Source organism: Rutidosis leptorrhynchoides, chromosome 2 (genome assembly GCF_046630445.1).
Source record: "Rutidosis leptorrhynchoides isolate AG116_Rl617_1_P2 chromosome 2, CSIRO_AGI_Rlap_v1, whole genome shotgun sequence".
Taxonomy (NCBI): domain Eukaryota; kingdom Viridiplantae; phylum Streptophyta; class Magnoliopsida; order Asterales; family Asteraceae; genus Rutidosis; species Rutidosis leptorrhynchoides.
The window spans coordinates 379743727-379759937 of NC_092334.1; the positions used below are offsets into that span (position 1 = coordinate 379743727).

The following is a 16211-nucleotide window of genomic DNA, read 5'->3' on the forward strand; positions in this document are numbered from 1 at the left end:
CATAACTAACCAATCAAATAATTATTAACCCATAATTATTAAAATCACTAATATTAATAATTAATATTCACTAAGGGTAAAAGTCATTTACCGCTAGGCCCGATTCGAGGTCGTTACAAATCCACCCCCTTAAGAAGATTCCGTCCTCAGAATCTGGTCCAGGTCAAACAATTGAGGGTATCTAGCTTTCATTAATTCTTCCGTTTCCCAAGTCAAATTTGAACCCAAACTATGTTTCCATTCTACAAGTACCATTAGTATCTATTTCTTACGTAACCTGGTAACCTTTCTGTCAACAACCCTGACTGGTTCTTCAACTAACTTTTTATTCATGTCAACTTTTAAGTCCTGCAACGGCAGAATCTGACTTTCGTCGTCTACCTTGCACTTACGAAGATAAGATATGTTAAATGTATTGTGAATACCAGCTAACTCTGCAAGAAGATCCAGAACCACGGTTTGATCGTTCAATATCTGCCTGATGTTAAATGGACCTATATACCTTGGAGATAATTTTCCGCGTTTACCAAAACGAATTACACCTTTCCACGGCAATACCTTCAGGTACACACGTTCACCCACAGAAAATGTCACTGGTCATCTACGAGGATCTGCGTACATTTTCTGTCTATCTCTAGCAGCTTTTAACTTCTCTCGAGCTATTGCAACTTTATCAGTGGTTTGTTGTACAATTTTAGGACCTGCAAACTGTTTCTCTCCGGCCTCTAACCAACAAGTCGGAGTTCTGCATCGTCTACCATACAACATCTCGTAGGGTGGCATGCCGATACTTGAATGATACGAATTATTGTATGCAAATTCTATCAATGGTAAGTGAGAATCCCATGACCCACCATATTCTAATACACAGGCTCTTAACATATCCTCTAACGTTTGAATAGTTCGCTCACTTTGACCGTCCGTTTGAGGATGATACACTGTACTAAGATTAACACGAGTACCCAAATTTTGTTGTAAACTCTGCCAGAAGTTAGATACAAATCTCAAATCCCTATCTGACATAATAGATAATGGTATCCCATGCCGAACTACAACTTCATTTATGTACAACTGAGCCAATTTACTCAACGATGTCATTTCACTAGCAGGCAAAAAGTGTGCGCTCTTGGTTAATCGATCAACAATCACCCAGATCATATCATGTCCCTTCTGGGTTCGGGATAACTTAGTTACAAAATCCATTGTTATATGTTCCCATTTCCATTCTGGAATTTCTAATTAACGTAATGATCCATAGGGTTTTTGATGTTCAGCTTTAACTTGGGCGCAAATATGACATTTTTCCACAAAATGCGCGATGTCTTTCTTCATTGTTGGCCACCAATACATAGTTTTCAAATCATGATACATCTTTGTACTTCCTGGATGAATGGATAATCTTGATTTGTGCGCCTCATTCATAATTAATTCCCTCAATTCTCCGAGTAAAGGAACCCATATTCGATTGTTGAAAATTTTTAATCCACGAGAATCGTCAATTAAATCCTTTTTTCTCTTAACTAAAAGCTCGGATTTTAAATGTTCATCCCTCAAGGCTTCTAACTGCGTCATCTTTAATCGCTCAATCAGATCCGATACAATTTCTATTCGCATAAATTTCACATTGTCAATGGATCCTTTTCGGCTTAAAGCATCAGCGACTACATTTGCCTTACCCAGATGGTAGCGGATTTCACAATCATAATCTTTTATTAATTCTTGCCACCGTCTCTGCAACATATTCAACTCTTTATGAGAAAAGATATACTGTAAACTCTTGTGATCTATACAAATAACGCAGTGCGTACCGTATAAATAATGTCTCCATAGCTTCAAAGCAAAAACCACTGCTACCATTTCTAAGTCATGTACTGGATAATTCTTTTCATGAGTTTTCAACTGCCGTGAAGCATACGCAATAACCTTCTCTCGCTGCATTAACACACAACCCAAACCCGCATATGATGCATCACAATATACCATAAAATCATCAGTACCCTCAGGTAGCGAGAATATCGGAGCTTGACACAATAGCTGCTTCAATGTTTGAAATGCTTTCTCCTGTTCATCACCCCATTGAAAAGATACATCTTTTCTAGTTAACTTTGTTAATGGACCCGCTATCTTAGAGAAATCCTTGATAAATCTACGGTAATACCCTGCCAAACCCAGAAAACTCTTAATTTCAGTCGAAGTTTTCGGTGCATTCCAATTCATTACCGCTTCTATTTTGGATGGATCCACTTTGATACCTTCTTGACAAATAACATGACCCAGAAACTGAACTTCACGTAACCAAAATTCACATTTGGAAAACTTGGCGTATAACTGTTCTTGTTTCAACAATTCTAATACTTGACGTAGGTGATCAGCATGCTCAGACTCGTCTTTGAATAGATCAGAATGTCGTTAATAAATACTATGACAAACTTATCGAGAAACTACACACCCGATTCATTAAATCTATAAAAATTGCTGGCGCATTCGTTAACCCGAACGGCATCACCAAAAACTCATAGTGACCGTACCTAGTACGAAATGCTGTTTTCAGAATATTCTATTCAGCAACACGAACCTGATGATACCCGAATCGTAAATCTATTTTCGAAAAGAACGAAGCTCCTTGAAGCTGATCGAATAAATCATCTATCCTCGGAAGAGGATACTTATTCTTCACGGTTCTTTTGTTCAATTCCCGATAATCAATACACATTCGAAGCGTACCATCTTTCTTTTTCACGAATAACACGGGAGCACCCCATGGTGATGAACTCGGTCGTATAAATCCACGATCTAGCAAATCTTGAATTTGCGTCATCATGTCGCGAATCTCGGACGGAGCTAACCTATAAGGAGCTTTAGCCACTGGTGTAGATCCTGGCATCAAGTCAATTCTGTATTCTACTTCCCTAACTGGCGGAAAACCCGGTAATTCATCTGGAAATACTTCTGGGAAGTCGCGCACTACTGGAATATCAGCTACCGTCTTTTTCTCTTTCTTAGCATCAATTACATACGCTAGAAACGAATCACATCCCTTGGCTAACGATTTCTTAGCTTTCATCATTGAAATTAACGGACAATTAAACCCGCCCCATTCACCTCGGGCCTAGGGATGGCAATGGATCGGATATGGATCGGGTGATGCCGTATCCATATCCATATCCATTTAGTTTTTGTTCATCCATATCCATATCCATATCCATTTAATTTCAGGTCATCCATCCATATCCAAATCCAATGGATTAAGCGGGTTAATGGATGTCCATTGGATATTCTAATAATGTTATATTATTTCCTAATATGCGATAAAAAAAACGTAGTATAGAAAAAATAAATATAGCATGACATAATTATTATCTTGTTACAAGAAAGTGTAACTTTAATCGAAAATAGAATACAATTTGTTGGATTTACTATTAAAATAGATTATGAAAAATCAAATATGTAATTTGCATGTTTATTTTATTAGATATGTGTATTTTAATATAATATATAATAGTTTTTTTATTATTATAAAGTTGAAAGTAAAATGTAAATTTAACGATATATGAATTTGCAATAGTAATATGTATGCATATAACTATATTTATGTATTTGTATATGTATTTCGGGTGTAAATGGATATATCCATGGATGAAATTTTTCATCCATATCCATATCCATATCTATTTAGGTTCATCCATATCCGTATCCATATCCATTTAAGTTCATCCATATCCATCATGAAGCGGGTGGATCGGGTGGATATCCACTGGATCGGGTGGCCATTGCCATCCCTACTTGGGCCACAGCACATGTCCCATCGGCCAAAGGAAAATAAATTATTTTTCTTATCACAATTTATACTTGCCTTATGGCGAATTAACCAATTCATACCAAGAACTACATCAAAACTAGGTATGGGCATCACTAAGCAAGTCACCGAAAATACACTCCCATCTATTTCTATACTTAATCCAAACACAGATGTTGTGACTGGAATAGTCTTACCACTGGCTACTTCCACTTCTAACAATTCAGGTAACATAGAAACATGCAAGTTTAACTTATCACAGAATCTAGTAGCCATAAAAGAACGATTGGCTCCGCAATCAAACAATACACGAGCAGGTGTAGAGTTAACCAAAAACATACCGGTGATAGCATCGTCAGCAGTAGTAGCTGCGTCTACCGACATCTGGAAGGCTCTTGCTTCAGGTTTTGGAGGAGTCTTACGCTTCTGTCCAGTTGACGAAGCCGAAGATCCCCCGACTGACGCTGTCCTTACTCCTACCCCTACCCCAGAACTCATCTTCCTTGCAGATGGACAATCAACTGATCTGTGCCCTGATTTGTGACAATTCCAGCAAACATTTTCTTTGAATGAGCAGGCCTGAATATCATGACCCATTACTCCGCACCCCATGCACCTCTTTGTCAAATTAGTAAAAGGACCCGCATGAGTCGATTTACAACCATTGCACCACACCCTCTGGTTCGAACTACTACCACTTTGGGAAAATCTTCCTTTCTGTTGACCACCATGAGACTTCTTTGATTTGAAACTACCTTAACTTGACGTCTGTTTGGGCTACATCACCATTTCATTTTGACTATCTTTGGCCGCCTTGGTATCTCCTTCCACCATTTTGGCTATGGCAAAGGCTTGAGGTAACGAAGGTGCCATTCTTACCAATGATCTGTATTCTGGCAAGATCATTTCCACAAACTGATCAATCTTAGATTGTTCATTAGGAAGCCATTGTTGTACAAAGCGAAGCTTGTTAGTGAACTTCTCGATCACTTCGTCAATTGTCATCTGTCTGGTCATCTTTAGATTCATAAATTCCCGCTTCATTCTTGAGATCTCATAAGGAGTGTAATACTGTTCGCACATCTTAGCTGCAAATTGTTCCCAAGTCACCTGGTTCAACATTTCCTTTGACATCTGAGAAGTTATTGAATCCCACCAACCCATTGCTTTCTTTTTCAACAATCTGTAGGCATAAGTTACACGTAATTCGGGCTCGCATTGACAGGCTTCCAATGCTCGATCTACCTCACGTAACCAATCAAAGGTTTCAGTCGGATTAGAACTACCGACATACTCTAGAGGTTTGCATTCAAGGAATTGCTTAAAAGTGTACTTTTTCTTTGTTTCAGTTGTTGGTGGCTGCCACATTTGAATCACGTAGGGATACATAACTTGACCCGGGTTTTGGTATCCCTGTTGAGGTTGTGACTGTTACTGAGGCGGCGTTTGAAACTGTGGAAATGGCAACGGAGTTTGGAACTGTTGTGGTTGTGATGAAGTTCCCCCTGATGCAGACCCAAACTGAGGTACGGAAAACCTTGGAGGTGCAGTATCATCATTACCCGTCATGGTACCCGCAGAAACAATACCTTCTAGCTCAGTTATCCTGTCTCGGGATTCTTTCAATCGACTCTCCAATTGTTGGATGTACACTTGCTGATCAGTATCTGAGTCTTCCTCATCAGGTGGAGCTCTGAAGATTCCGGGGGTAGGTGGAGCTCGAACATCCTGCCTTTCGTCAGTCATCTTTCACCTGTACTACACATCATCTCACAAAAGCTTAGTGGATAATCCGTTAGTACCTACAGACTATCATACCATTCTCTACATTCACTTAGCTTGTCTCTCAAGGATATGTTTGACACACTATCGAAGGTCTGGGAACATGACATCCATGTGTACACGTTGTCAAACCTAAGCTCTGATACCAAGTTGTAACACCGTCCATTTTTTTTAAAATACACAGCGGAAACTTTATACATATAATACTTAAGTTTTACAATACCACATGATTATTATAATCTATCTGGTGTTACGTTAAACAACTAATTTTAGGTTATACAAAAGACATCAGAGTTTGTTCTTCAAACATATCCATCAAAACAGCAAGCTCCTCCCAAAAACCCTAACATACAAGTCTACCTGCATGGGAGGAAGTGAGGGGTTAGCACAAGGCTAAGTGAATGGCGCAGTCCTAACAGGTATAAGCATATAGCATCAAGCTAGCCAATACACAAAAAAGGTCTTGATAACAAGAGGATCGGCGGCCTGGCCGGGCCCTTAACTCCAATCGATCAAGTTGGAGTATACCGATAATTCCAGTTACTGTCTCCCTCGCATAGTATCCAGATGCAGGGGGTGCATCGTTCAACTATACTACGTGAATAGTAACTCCTGAACTAGAAAGACTCATTCCTGCCTCTTGCCCAACTTACAAATTTGGCATAACTACAAAACCATAGCTGCCCCACATGTAAGCCAGTTGCCGCTACAAAACCCGCAATCGGCAATATCACTACCAGACTACTAACCCGTAGTCGGCATCCAGGGTGGCCACAACAAGTCACATAATATAGCACAATATATCATATACTAAGTAGTCAGGTGAGTAAGCCAAGGTAACAGTAGCATAACCCGCTACTAAATACTTATAAACATTAGGATAGTCCCACTCACCTGGAAATACAAGAACTCAGTAGTCTTATTTCACTGAGCCTTCACCTTTTTCTTTATCACCTGAGAATATCATTTCTCTAGTTAGTAACCATTTCAACCAGATTATACATTAGAAGAAATAAACACGACAATACATTAAATGAGTCAGAATAGCACTTGACCCAAACATACAAACTCCATCACTCGCACGGGTGGGGTCCCACTCGTGCGACTGACCAGATCACTCGTATGGGTGAGTATCCTCACTCGTACGACTGACAAACTACCCCCACGAGTGACTTTCAAGTCCATTCGCATGATTTAGAAGCTCACACGCGCGGTTGAACACCTCACCCGTACGGGTGAGTGCCTCACTCGCACGGTTGAGCAGGAACAGCAGCCCAATTGCAATTTTAGCTTTTTCCACCCAACATAAAGTTTGATTTAGTATTTTAAAACCTTATCATTATAACGTACACTTCAAGACGATTCCAACGATAATTTATTTGTCGAAACGGAGTTACGGTTTGAAAGTTATGACCGAAATAAGTTTCCAAAATTCTGACCTGCTGCTCACACGTATGGCTGAGGCCTCACTCGTACGAGTGAGTCCTCACACATGTGGGTGACCCTCAAAAGTGTGGTCACTTGCGCGGTTGATCTGTCACTCGTGTGGGAACTGAAGAACAGCTCCAGCACGCTGTTTTTCGCATTTTTGGCCTAAAAACTCGATTTTTGCTTGTTTTGGTCGATTCAAAGGCTCAAGAATATCACATAACACTTATATAAACTATTTCTAACATCAATCAAGCCTAACAAACACATATACACAAGAATCAAGCTCAAAATTTACCAAAACCCATTTTACCCAAAACCCACTTTTAAATTCATCAAATTCAGAGATGTTTACCTTGTCTTGATCCTTGTAATTACTAGAATCAGATAAGAGAAGTCACTAGCCTTCAATTTGCACTTTTGTTTTTAAGGATTTAGAGAGCATGGAGTGTTTTAGGGTTCTTAGTTTCTAAAATAGGTAGAATAAGGAATGTACAGGAGTATATATTCAATTGGGGTTTCTTCATAGTGAGGAAACCCCATTCCCCACTACACACGGGTATTTACCAGTTATCTAAAACACAATGTACCTCATTAGGCAGCCCTAACGAGGTCCAATTCACATAACGAAACCTGTTCTGTGACCCTTGTCACAAAGCGCACATAACCAATCAAATAATTATTAACCCATAATTATTAAAATCACTAATATTAATAATTAATATTCACTAAGGGTAAAAGTCATTTACCGCTAGGCCCGATTCGAGGTCGTTACAATTCTGGATCCGTTGAAATCTTTAGAGAATATCTTGCTTCGAAGTCATGTTAAATCTTGTGGAAAATCTTTCTTCATCAACCTTAGATCTTAGAAATTCTGAAAATATCATCATAAATATCTTCAATATTCCTGAGGATATTTTCATAACTCTTCTTATCTGAAATTAGTTATCTCTTCGTGTTATCGGTGTTACATCATAAAAAAACTATTTTAGTTTCTAAATTCTGAAACCTTCGAGTTTAAAATATGAATGATTTTGAAGTAGTGTTGGGGACTGAAGCATGAGTTAGTATAATATAATGACACTTGATCAACGTGATTATATTACAGTAAGTCATGCTGAGTTTCTAATGGAACGTGATGATTCACAGATCATAACGTCATCATGTGCCATGTTACACGACTCTTACATTCTACCTAATCTCTAAACATATCAAGAACATATTTTTATTAATAGTTCCATCTTTTTCAGTGACTTCTGATAATTTGACAAATGTTTTGGAAATATGAATTGAAGTATAAAAGATGAGAGTTGTAGATATAAAGGAAACGAAGGAAGTGGATTTATAGTGAAATATATGACAGGAGAATCAAAATAGATTATCGTATTTAATCAAAGCGGATCTTAATTTCCTTAATTTTCGAAGAATCAAATCTTTAGATCTCGAAGAATTTCTTTATTTTCCTTAAATTTCAGAATTCAACCAAGACAACGTCAAAAGTTAAGACGCACCTTAATTTCTAGATCCACCATAACTACGTCAAAAGTTAAATCTCTATCTCAATCTCTTGTGACAGCTTCACTCGTACGTTTCACGTAATCGAATCGATTTATTTATATTAATCAATAATGATAATATTCTATTTATCAACTCATATACGTCATGAAAACATTTTTATTGTTAGCCATGACAACCTCACTCAAATTTCGGGACGAAATTTCTTTAACGGGTAGGTACTGTGACGACCCGGAAATTTTCGAACAAATTTAAACCTAATCTGATTATGATTTCGACACGATAAGCAAAGTCTGTAAAGCTGAGTCTCAAAATTCTGGAATAGATTACATGAATGCATTTAACCTTTGACTATTCCCAACGATTCACGAACAATTTTTTGTAAATAAATATGTGAAATATATATATATATATATATATATATATATATATATATATATATATATATATATATATATATATATATATATATATATATATATATATATATATATATATATATGATTTTTGTACATAACTTAAATACTATGTTTATTGAAATAAATATTCGAATATGTTATATGAATGTTACATAATTATTAATATGTAATGTTAATATATTATATGTAATTACAAGTTAAGATTATAATTGCTATGTTAATATTATTATCATTATTTTATCATAATATATTTTTATCATTAATATTATTATATAAAGTATATATATATATATATATATATATATATATATATATATATATATATATATATATATATGAAATTCGATAAGTATAAGTTGATATGTTGTTAGTGTTGTTATTATCATTAATAAAAATAATAAACTTATAACTAATAATATAAATGGTACCAATAATAATATTAATATTGTTATTATTATTATTATCTGTATTAAAATCAGTGTTAAAAATATTATTATTATCAGTAGATAATATATTGATATGAAAGCTACTATATATAAATTGATATAGTATTATTATTATTATTAGTATTATGTTATCATTAAAAATATTAGTACTAGTATAATTAGTTTTATTGTTATTAATAATATTATTATTATATATTTTATAGTAGTATTATCAATATCATTAGTAATAATATTACTATTATTACAATTATATTACTATAATTTGAATTACTATTATTATTTTAGTTATATTTATTAATAAGATTAATAATAATGTATAAATATAAATATGAATTAAAGAGATATACAAATATGGATATAAATACAGATATATGAACATTGTTATATACAGATTTTAATTAAAGATATATATATATATATATATATATATATATATATATATATATATAGATATATATTTATAAAAGTATATAAATACGAGTAAATACATATATATTTATAAAATCACGTATTTAGTTTCCTGTCGTTATCAATCTAGGATGTAAATTGTTTTTATAACTACAATTTGGTACGAATCGATTCCAATAAGTCCTGGTAACAAATAAAATCTGTTACTGTCGATTGGAGTTTTCTAATTATCTTCTGAATCAATTTATTTGGTCGTACCAATTAAACTAACAAACAAACAATAAAGGTGTTACATTAGCTGTAATTATGTCGGTTAACATCTATATGATACTCCATTAGTGTAATTGGAATTAAAACAACAAAAATCAAATTTATTGTTGAAGAAACCTGCACGACATCTCTGTTTTACTTTCATTTTTAAATTTAATCGATTTCGAATGAAATTTCAAAAGGTGTAAATGCAGATAGTTTAGGAATCCATTAATGAATCTTTCTACAAGATTTCAAACTCTAATTCCTCAAAAAGAATTCCAATTTTCGAGTCAAACTAATTTTCAAAAAGTCAAAACTTGGTGTTCATCACAAAATTCATTTTTGTTTTAACGTTTCTGTTGAAATTGAGAGTTCACAAAGTTTCTAGGGACGATTTACAACCAAATTCATGTTGTAACAATCATCTAAAATAATCTATATTTCAAGATCAATTTCCAATTTGTTCTTCGTTATTTTTCTTACTGTTATAGCTCTTGTGCTTATTTTTATTTATGTTAATCAAAAGTTATCACTATCTGGATATTCTGTTTGTTTACAAGTCACAAACGAAATAACAAATTCGTTGTTTTGGTTGTTGATAATGCTAAAAAGGAACATATATTTCATAGCAATATCCTTCCAATATGTAAAGCTTTTAGTTGCAATTGTTCTATTTTTTTGTAATATTCGTTTAAATAAATAAGTGCGAAGACAAAAGAAGAAAATGACTATTTGAAGACGCAAATGACCAAAAAGCTAAAAAGTACAAATTACAATCCAAGTGGTTCAATTTATTGATAAGAAACGTCTAAAAATGACAAGAGTACAAGCCGTGAAACGCAAATTACAAGATATCTAAGCGTACGTAAGGACGTTCGAAAATCCAGAACCGAGACATGAACCAACTATCAACGTGCGACTCAACGGAGCTAAAATCACAAATTAACTATGCACATAAATATAATATAATATATAATTAATTATGTAAATTATATATATATATTAAATAAATACACGTCGGCAAGCTAGGATCCAATTTCTGTGTGAGCTGGAATTCGAAGCTCCGCACTCGCGGAGCTGTAAGGCACAAAACCTCCGCACTCGCGGAGCATACCAGGACCCAAATCCCACTATAAAAGGCGATGCAATTCGACGAAATATTTACATCATATCCATCTTTCTCTCCACAATGATATATATATATATATATATATATATATATATATATATATATATATATATATATATATAAAATATAATATATAATATAGTTTAGTTTTATATTAGTTAGTTTGGGTTATGTAACGGTTATTTTACGGGTTTTAAAATCGGAGTTCTGTCCGTGTAACACTACGCGATTAATAACCACTGTAAGCTATGTTCTTCCTTTTTAAATTAATGTCTCATATTTAAGTTATTATTATGCTTATTTGAGCCGAAGTAATCGTGATGTTGGGCTAAATATTAAGATGGGGTTATTGGGCTTTGGACCATAAATGGGGTTTGGACAAAAGACCGACACTTGTGGAAATTGGACTATGGGCTATTAATGGACTTTATATTAACTAATGATATCTCGTTAATTTAATATAAAGATTTATAATTTGACGTATTTATATATAACTACATACGCTTGATCGGGTACGATGAGCGGGATATTTATAAATACTAATAATTGTTCATTTGACCGGATACGGGAATGGATTAATAGTCAATGGACTTATTAAAACAAGGGTGGATTACATTCAAGGGAAATTGGTGTAATTATTAATAAAGTATTAAAACCTTGGGTTACACGCAGTCGATAACCTGGTGTAATCATTAACAATGTATTAAAACCTTATTACAGTTCGAATCCCCAATTAGTTGGAATATTTGACTTCGGGTATAAGGTTAATTTGGTAAAGACTCTCGCACTTTATAATTATGACCGATGGACTATTATGGACAAAACCAGATGGACTTATCAAATAATCCAGGATAAAGGACAATTAACCCAGGTTAATAAATTAAAATCAAAACGTCAAACATCATGAGTAAGGAAGTTTAAATAAGCATAATATATTTTATTTCATATTTCCTCGTACTTTTATTTATTGTCATTTTAATTATTGTTATTTATTTTATCATTAGTTAAATATCGTCATTTACTTTACGCTTCGCTTAAAATATAAAATCGACAAACCAGTCATTAAACAGTAAAACCCCCGTTTTATAATAATAATAATTGTAATATATATATTTTGTACAAATATAGTTGTTTAAAATATAGTGTAAAATAAGTCGTCTCCCTGTGGAACGAACCAGACTTACTAAAAACTATACTACTCTACGATTAGGTACACTGCTTATTGTGTTGTATCAAGGTTTAGGTATATCCCATTTATAACTAAATTAAATAAAACTTGTATCATATTTCGTAGTAAAAATAATATTATTTCGTACACCTCCGCTCACACATCAAGTTTTTGGCGCCGTTGTCGGGGACCGGCGAAACGCTATATTTTTAATTTATATTTGTAAAAATATAAAAAAAACATTTTTTTTAAGATTTTGTAAAATTATAAAGTATATTTGTTTTTATCTTTAGTTTTTAAAATATAAGTTTATTTCATTTTATATAAATTTTCTCTATATTTAAATTATTAAAAAAAACGAACGCGTTTAAACCTGCAATGAATTCTGAGTCTGCATAGCTCCGCGATCGCGGAGAAATATAGGTATTAAACCCTCGCGACCTCGAGGGCAGTCTGACAGGTCAACCCCATCATTAAATGCGAAATTAGGGTAAAAATTTATTTATTATTTATATTTAGGGTTTAATTTTAATATTATTAATATTAGTTTCTAGTTTTAATTTGTATTATTAAGTTTTATTATTATTATTATTATTATTAATTATATAGATTAATATTTTTATATAATAATAATAATATAAAAATAATATTTTTATAAAATTTATATTTTTATCATTTTAGTTATAATTTATATTTTTATCGTTTATTTCGTAATATTTGTCGTTCGTAATTAGTTTTAAGTTAGTTTTTGCCGTAGTTATTTTTAGACTTCTAGATTTTTAAGACTTTGCCGTAAAATCCCTTAAGTGCTTTTTCCTTTAGATTTAGAATTTAGACGCTTTATAATTTTGCGACGCACTTTATAAATTTTAGTGCCTTTTAAGTTATTGCTGTTTTGGATATAGAATTCATTTTAAACTTTAATACCTTTAAGCGCAACTTTTTAGATTTAATTTTTAGACTTTTAAGTTTCGACGTTTTTCAATCTTATTTTTATTTTTCGACGTTTTTTGACGCGCTTCTTTTTCATTTCGACGCTCTAGTTCTTAGGATATAGAATTTTCTTTATTTTCTTTAAATTTTGACGAAAAATTATTTTAAGCGGTTAAATTGATAGACATCCAAAATTTTCTGGTTCGTAGTAATAGTTGGATTTGTTAGTGGCGAGTTGTGGGCTTCCGATTTAAAGGGTCCTGGCTACCTGCTGCATCTATTGGCTATTCGAAACGTGGGCAAAATCAGAAAAGTCTATTAATTTGATAACTTATATAATTTTTATTTTTATAACTAATAGGATATTTAGTGAATGCACCGAGCAAAACGTTCACCACCTTTCATACGTTCACCATCTGTAACTCGATCAAGACATCTAGCCAATATTGTCGCCGTCGATTTTTCTTTATAATCATCATCAAGTCGACCAAGTACTCCAATTCAAATTTCCGATAATCCATTTTTTGAACCCGACCTCACAATTGAGAACCCGGAGGATATTCAGGGACAATTCAGAGATCCTGAACCACTAATATTTCCTCCGAAACCACCAATCATTCAACCATAGATTGTTGAGGAAGAAACCATTAAATCAGAATCCTCTAGTGATTCGGATTCAACAATTTCAAATATGGAAATAACGGAACCTCTAAGTATGGAAGATCGAATGAGAGCTACACGCACTGGCCAAGGACATGCCATTACGCGACCAGACATTAATGCGCCAGATTATGAAATCAAAGGACAAATCCTACACATGGTAACTAATCAGTGCCAATATAGTGGTACGCCAAAAGAAGATCCAAACGAACATCTTCGAACCTTTAATAGGATCTGTACTCTATTCAAAATCAGAGAAGTTGAGGATGAACAGATCTATCTCATGTTGTTTCCCTGAACTTTAAAGGGAGAAGCCAAAGATTGGTTAGAATCGTTACCCGAAGGAGCGATTGACACATGGGATGTCTTAGTTGAAAAATTTCTTAAAAGATTCTTTCCGGCATCTAAAGCCGTGAGACTTCAAGGAGAAATTGTTACGTTTACGCAGAAGCCAAATGAAACTTTATATGAAGCGTGGACAAGATTCGGAAAGTTGTTGAGAGGATGTCCTCAACACGGTTTAGAAACTTATCAAATAGTACAAATATTCTACCAAGGTGTTGACGTTGCTACACGAAAAGACATCGACACAGCAGCTGGTGGTTCCATTATGAAGAAAACCGCAACCGAAGCTCACAAAGTTATTGATAACACAGCCTCCCACTCACATGAGTGGCACCAGGAAAAAGATATTTTTCGTTCATCTAAAGCGGCTAGAACCGATTCTAGCCATGACTTTGATTCCGTTTCCGCAAATATAGATGCTTTCGAGAGACGAATGGAAAAGATGACTAAAGATATTCACGCAATACGAATCAGTTGTGAGCAATGCGGTGGACCACACTTAACGACGATGGAACAATGTGAGAATGTTTCCTACATAAACCAAAGGCCGGAAAATAATTTCAAAATAATTATCAACCGCCAAGGCCAAACTACAATCGAAATAAAAACATTCTTTACAATCCAAATGGACCCAACAATAACTCGTATAACCAACAAGGTCCGAATAACCAACCAACTCAAAACAACACTTTCAATCAACAAAGACCTGGTTTGTATAAACCACCATAACAAACCGAAGAGAAAAAGTCAAATCTGGAAGAAATGGTACAAAAGCTAGTTGAATCTCAAACACAATTTATTGCAACTCAAACCCAAACGAATGAGAGGTTTGATCAGTCATTAAGAACTCAACAAGCTTCCATTTTGAATCTAGAAAAATACGTAGGTACTCTTGCTAGCTTGATGAGTAAGAGGGAACAAGGAAAGCTACCGAGTGATACTGAAGTAAATCCTCAGAATGAGAATGTTAATATGGTATCAACAAATTCTAAAAAACCATCATCAGAAGATGGGAAGGTTTTCGTTGTGAGTAACAATGAAGAAGTTACAACACCACCACCACCACCACCACCACCACCACCACCACCACCACCCGAGTATGTAAAGCCAGTGGTGGCACCCCACTGACCACCAATCCCGTTTCCAAGAAAAGGAGTTGAGTATGAGTAAGTGATAGGTAATAAAGTTTGTGATACCTTTGGAAAGAAGAAGAAGAATAAGAAAGTGCAAGAAACAAAAACTGTAAAAATAAACCCGGAGAAGACAGTTCCACCAAAATCTCCACCCAGGGTGGGTGATCCGGGTGAATTTATTGTTCCTTGTCTACTTAGTGATTGTGTCATGTATGATGCACTAGCAGATTTAGGTGCGAGTGTGAGTGTTATGCCTCTTTCATTATATAAGAGATTAGGAGTAGGTGAGTTAAGTCCAACGAAAATGAGTGTTCGATTATTTGATCAAACCATTAAGCACCCAGTTGAAATTACTGACAACCTACCCGTTCAAGTGGGTAATTTAACCTTTCTAGTCGAATTTATTGTCATTGACATAGAAGAGGACTCAAACATTCCTCTAATTTTAGGTCGACCATTCTTAGCATCCACCGAGGCGTTATTTGATGTAAGAGAGGGTAGAATGACACTTAGTAATGATTAAAAATCGATCACCTTTGTAAGTCGAAAGTCTAAATCTCCACCAACCAAAACCGTTGAACCAATAAAAACGATTGGTAAGAACCATATTGTTTTACCAACTCCAATGGTAGTGCTTAACAATAATAAAACGCCTAAGTGTGGGGAAGATGAAGTAACACCTAATGATGACCTGATAACAAAGAACCCCGTTGTTGACACGAAATTAAATGACTCCGTTATTAACAGTTCAATGAAGAAACTTATTAAACGGATTCGCGATGCTAGAACTAAGGGGA

General features: G+C 34.4%; 2 protein-coding genes and 1 non-coding gene across 3 annotated transcripts; all 3 read right to left on the reverse strand.

The window, feature by feature from the left end:
- Nucleotides 1-261: 261 nt before the first annotated feature.
- On the reverse strand, nt 262-3064 carry LOC139889026 (uncharacterized). Its single transcript, XM_071872000.1, has 5 exons — nt 2791-3064; nt 1981-2159; nt 1380-1671; nt 1000-1235; nt 262-558 (listed from the first exon to the last, which is right to left on the reverse strand). The coding sequence occupies exons 1-5, from the start codon at nt 3062-3064 to the stop codon at nt 262-264; spliced, it is 1278 nt and encodes a 425-aa protein (XP_071728101.1).
- Nucleotides 3065-3254: 190 nt separating this feature from the next.
- LOC139889028 (uncharacterized) lies at nt 3255-4393 on the reverse strand. The gene is made up of 2 exons (XM_071872001.1): nt 3850-4393; nt 3255-3298 (listed from the first exon to the last, which is right to left on the reverse strand). The coding sequence occupies exons 1-2, from the start codon at nt 4391-4393 to the stop codon at nt 3255-3257; spliced, it is 588 nt and encodes a 195-aa protein (XP_071728102.1).
- A 9958-nt stretch (nt 4394-14351) lies between these two features.
- LOC139894999 (small nucleolar RNA R71) lies at nt 14352-14458 on the reverse strand. Its single transcript, XR_011775471.1, has one exon. It is a non-coding gene; the product is annotated as a small nucleolar RNA R71 (small nucleolar RNA).
- Between the last annotated feature and the right edge of the window lie 1753 nt (nt 14459-16211).

What these genes read in the sequence shown, in the direction of transcription:
- LOC139889026 (XM_071872000.1), bottom strand. Translation starts at nt 3,064, where the DNA reads ATGAAAGCTAAGAAATCGTTAGCCAAGGGATGTGATTCGTTTCTAGCG. An exon ending in ATTATCCATTCATCCAGGAA is followed by an intron (nt 1,236 to 1,379) that starts GTACAAAGATGT and finishes TACGTTAATTAG; the next exon opens with AAATTCCAGAATGGAAATGG. An exon ending in CAGATAGGGATTTGAGATTT is followed by an intron (nt 559 to 999) that starts GTATCTAACTTC and finishes GTGTACCTGAAG; the next exon opens with GTATTGCCGTGGAAAGGTGT.
- LOC139889028 (XM_071872001.1), bottom strand. Translation starts at nt 4,393, where the DNA reads ATGGGTCATGATATTCAGGCCTGCTCATTCAAAGAAAATGTTTGCTGG. An exon ending in GTTAATTCGCCATAAGGCAA is followed by an intron (nt 3,299 to 3,849) that starts GTATAAATTGTG and finishes ATCGCATATTAG; the next exon opens with GAAATAATATAACATTATTA.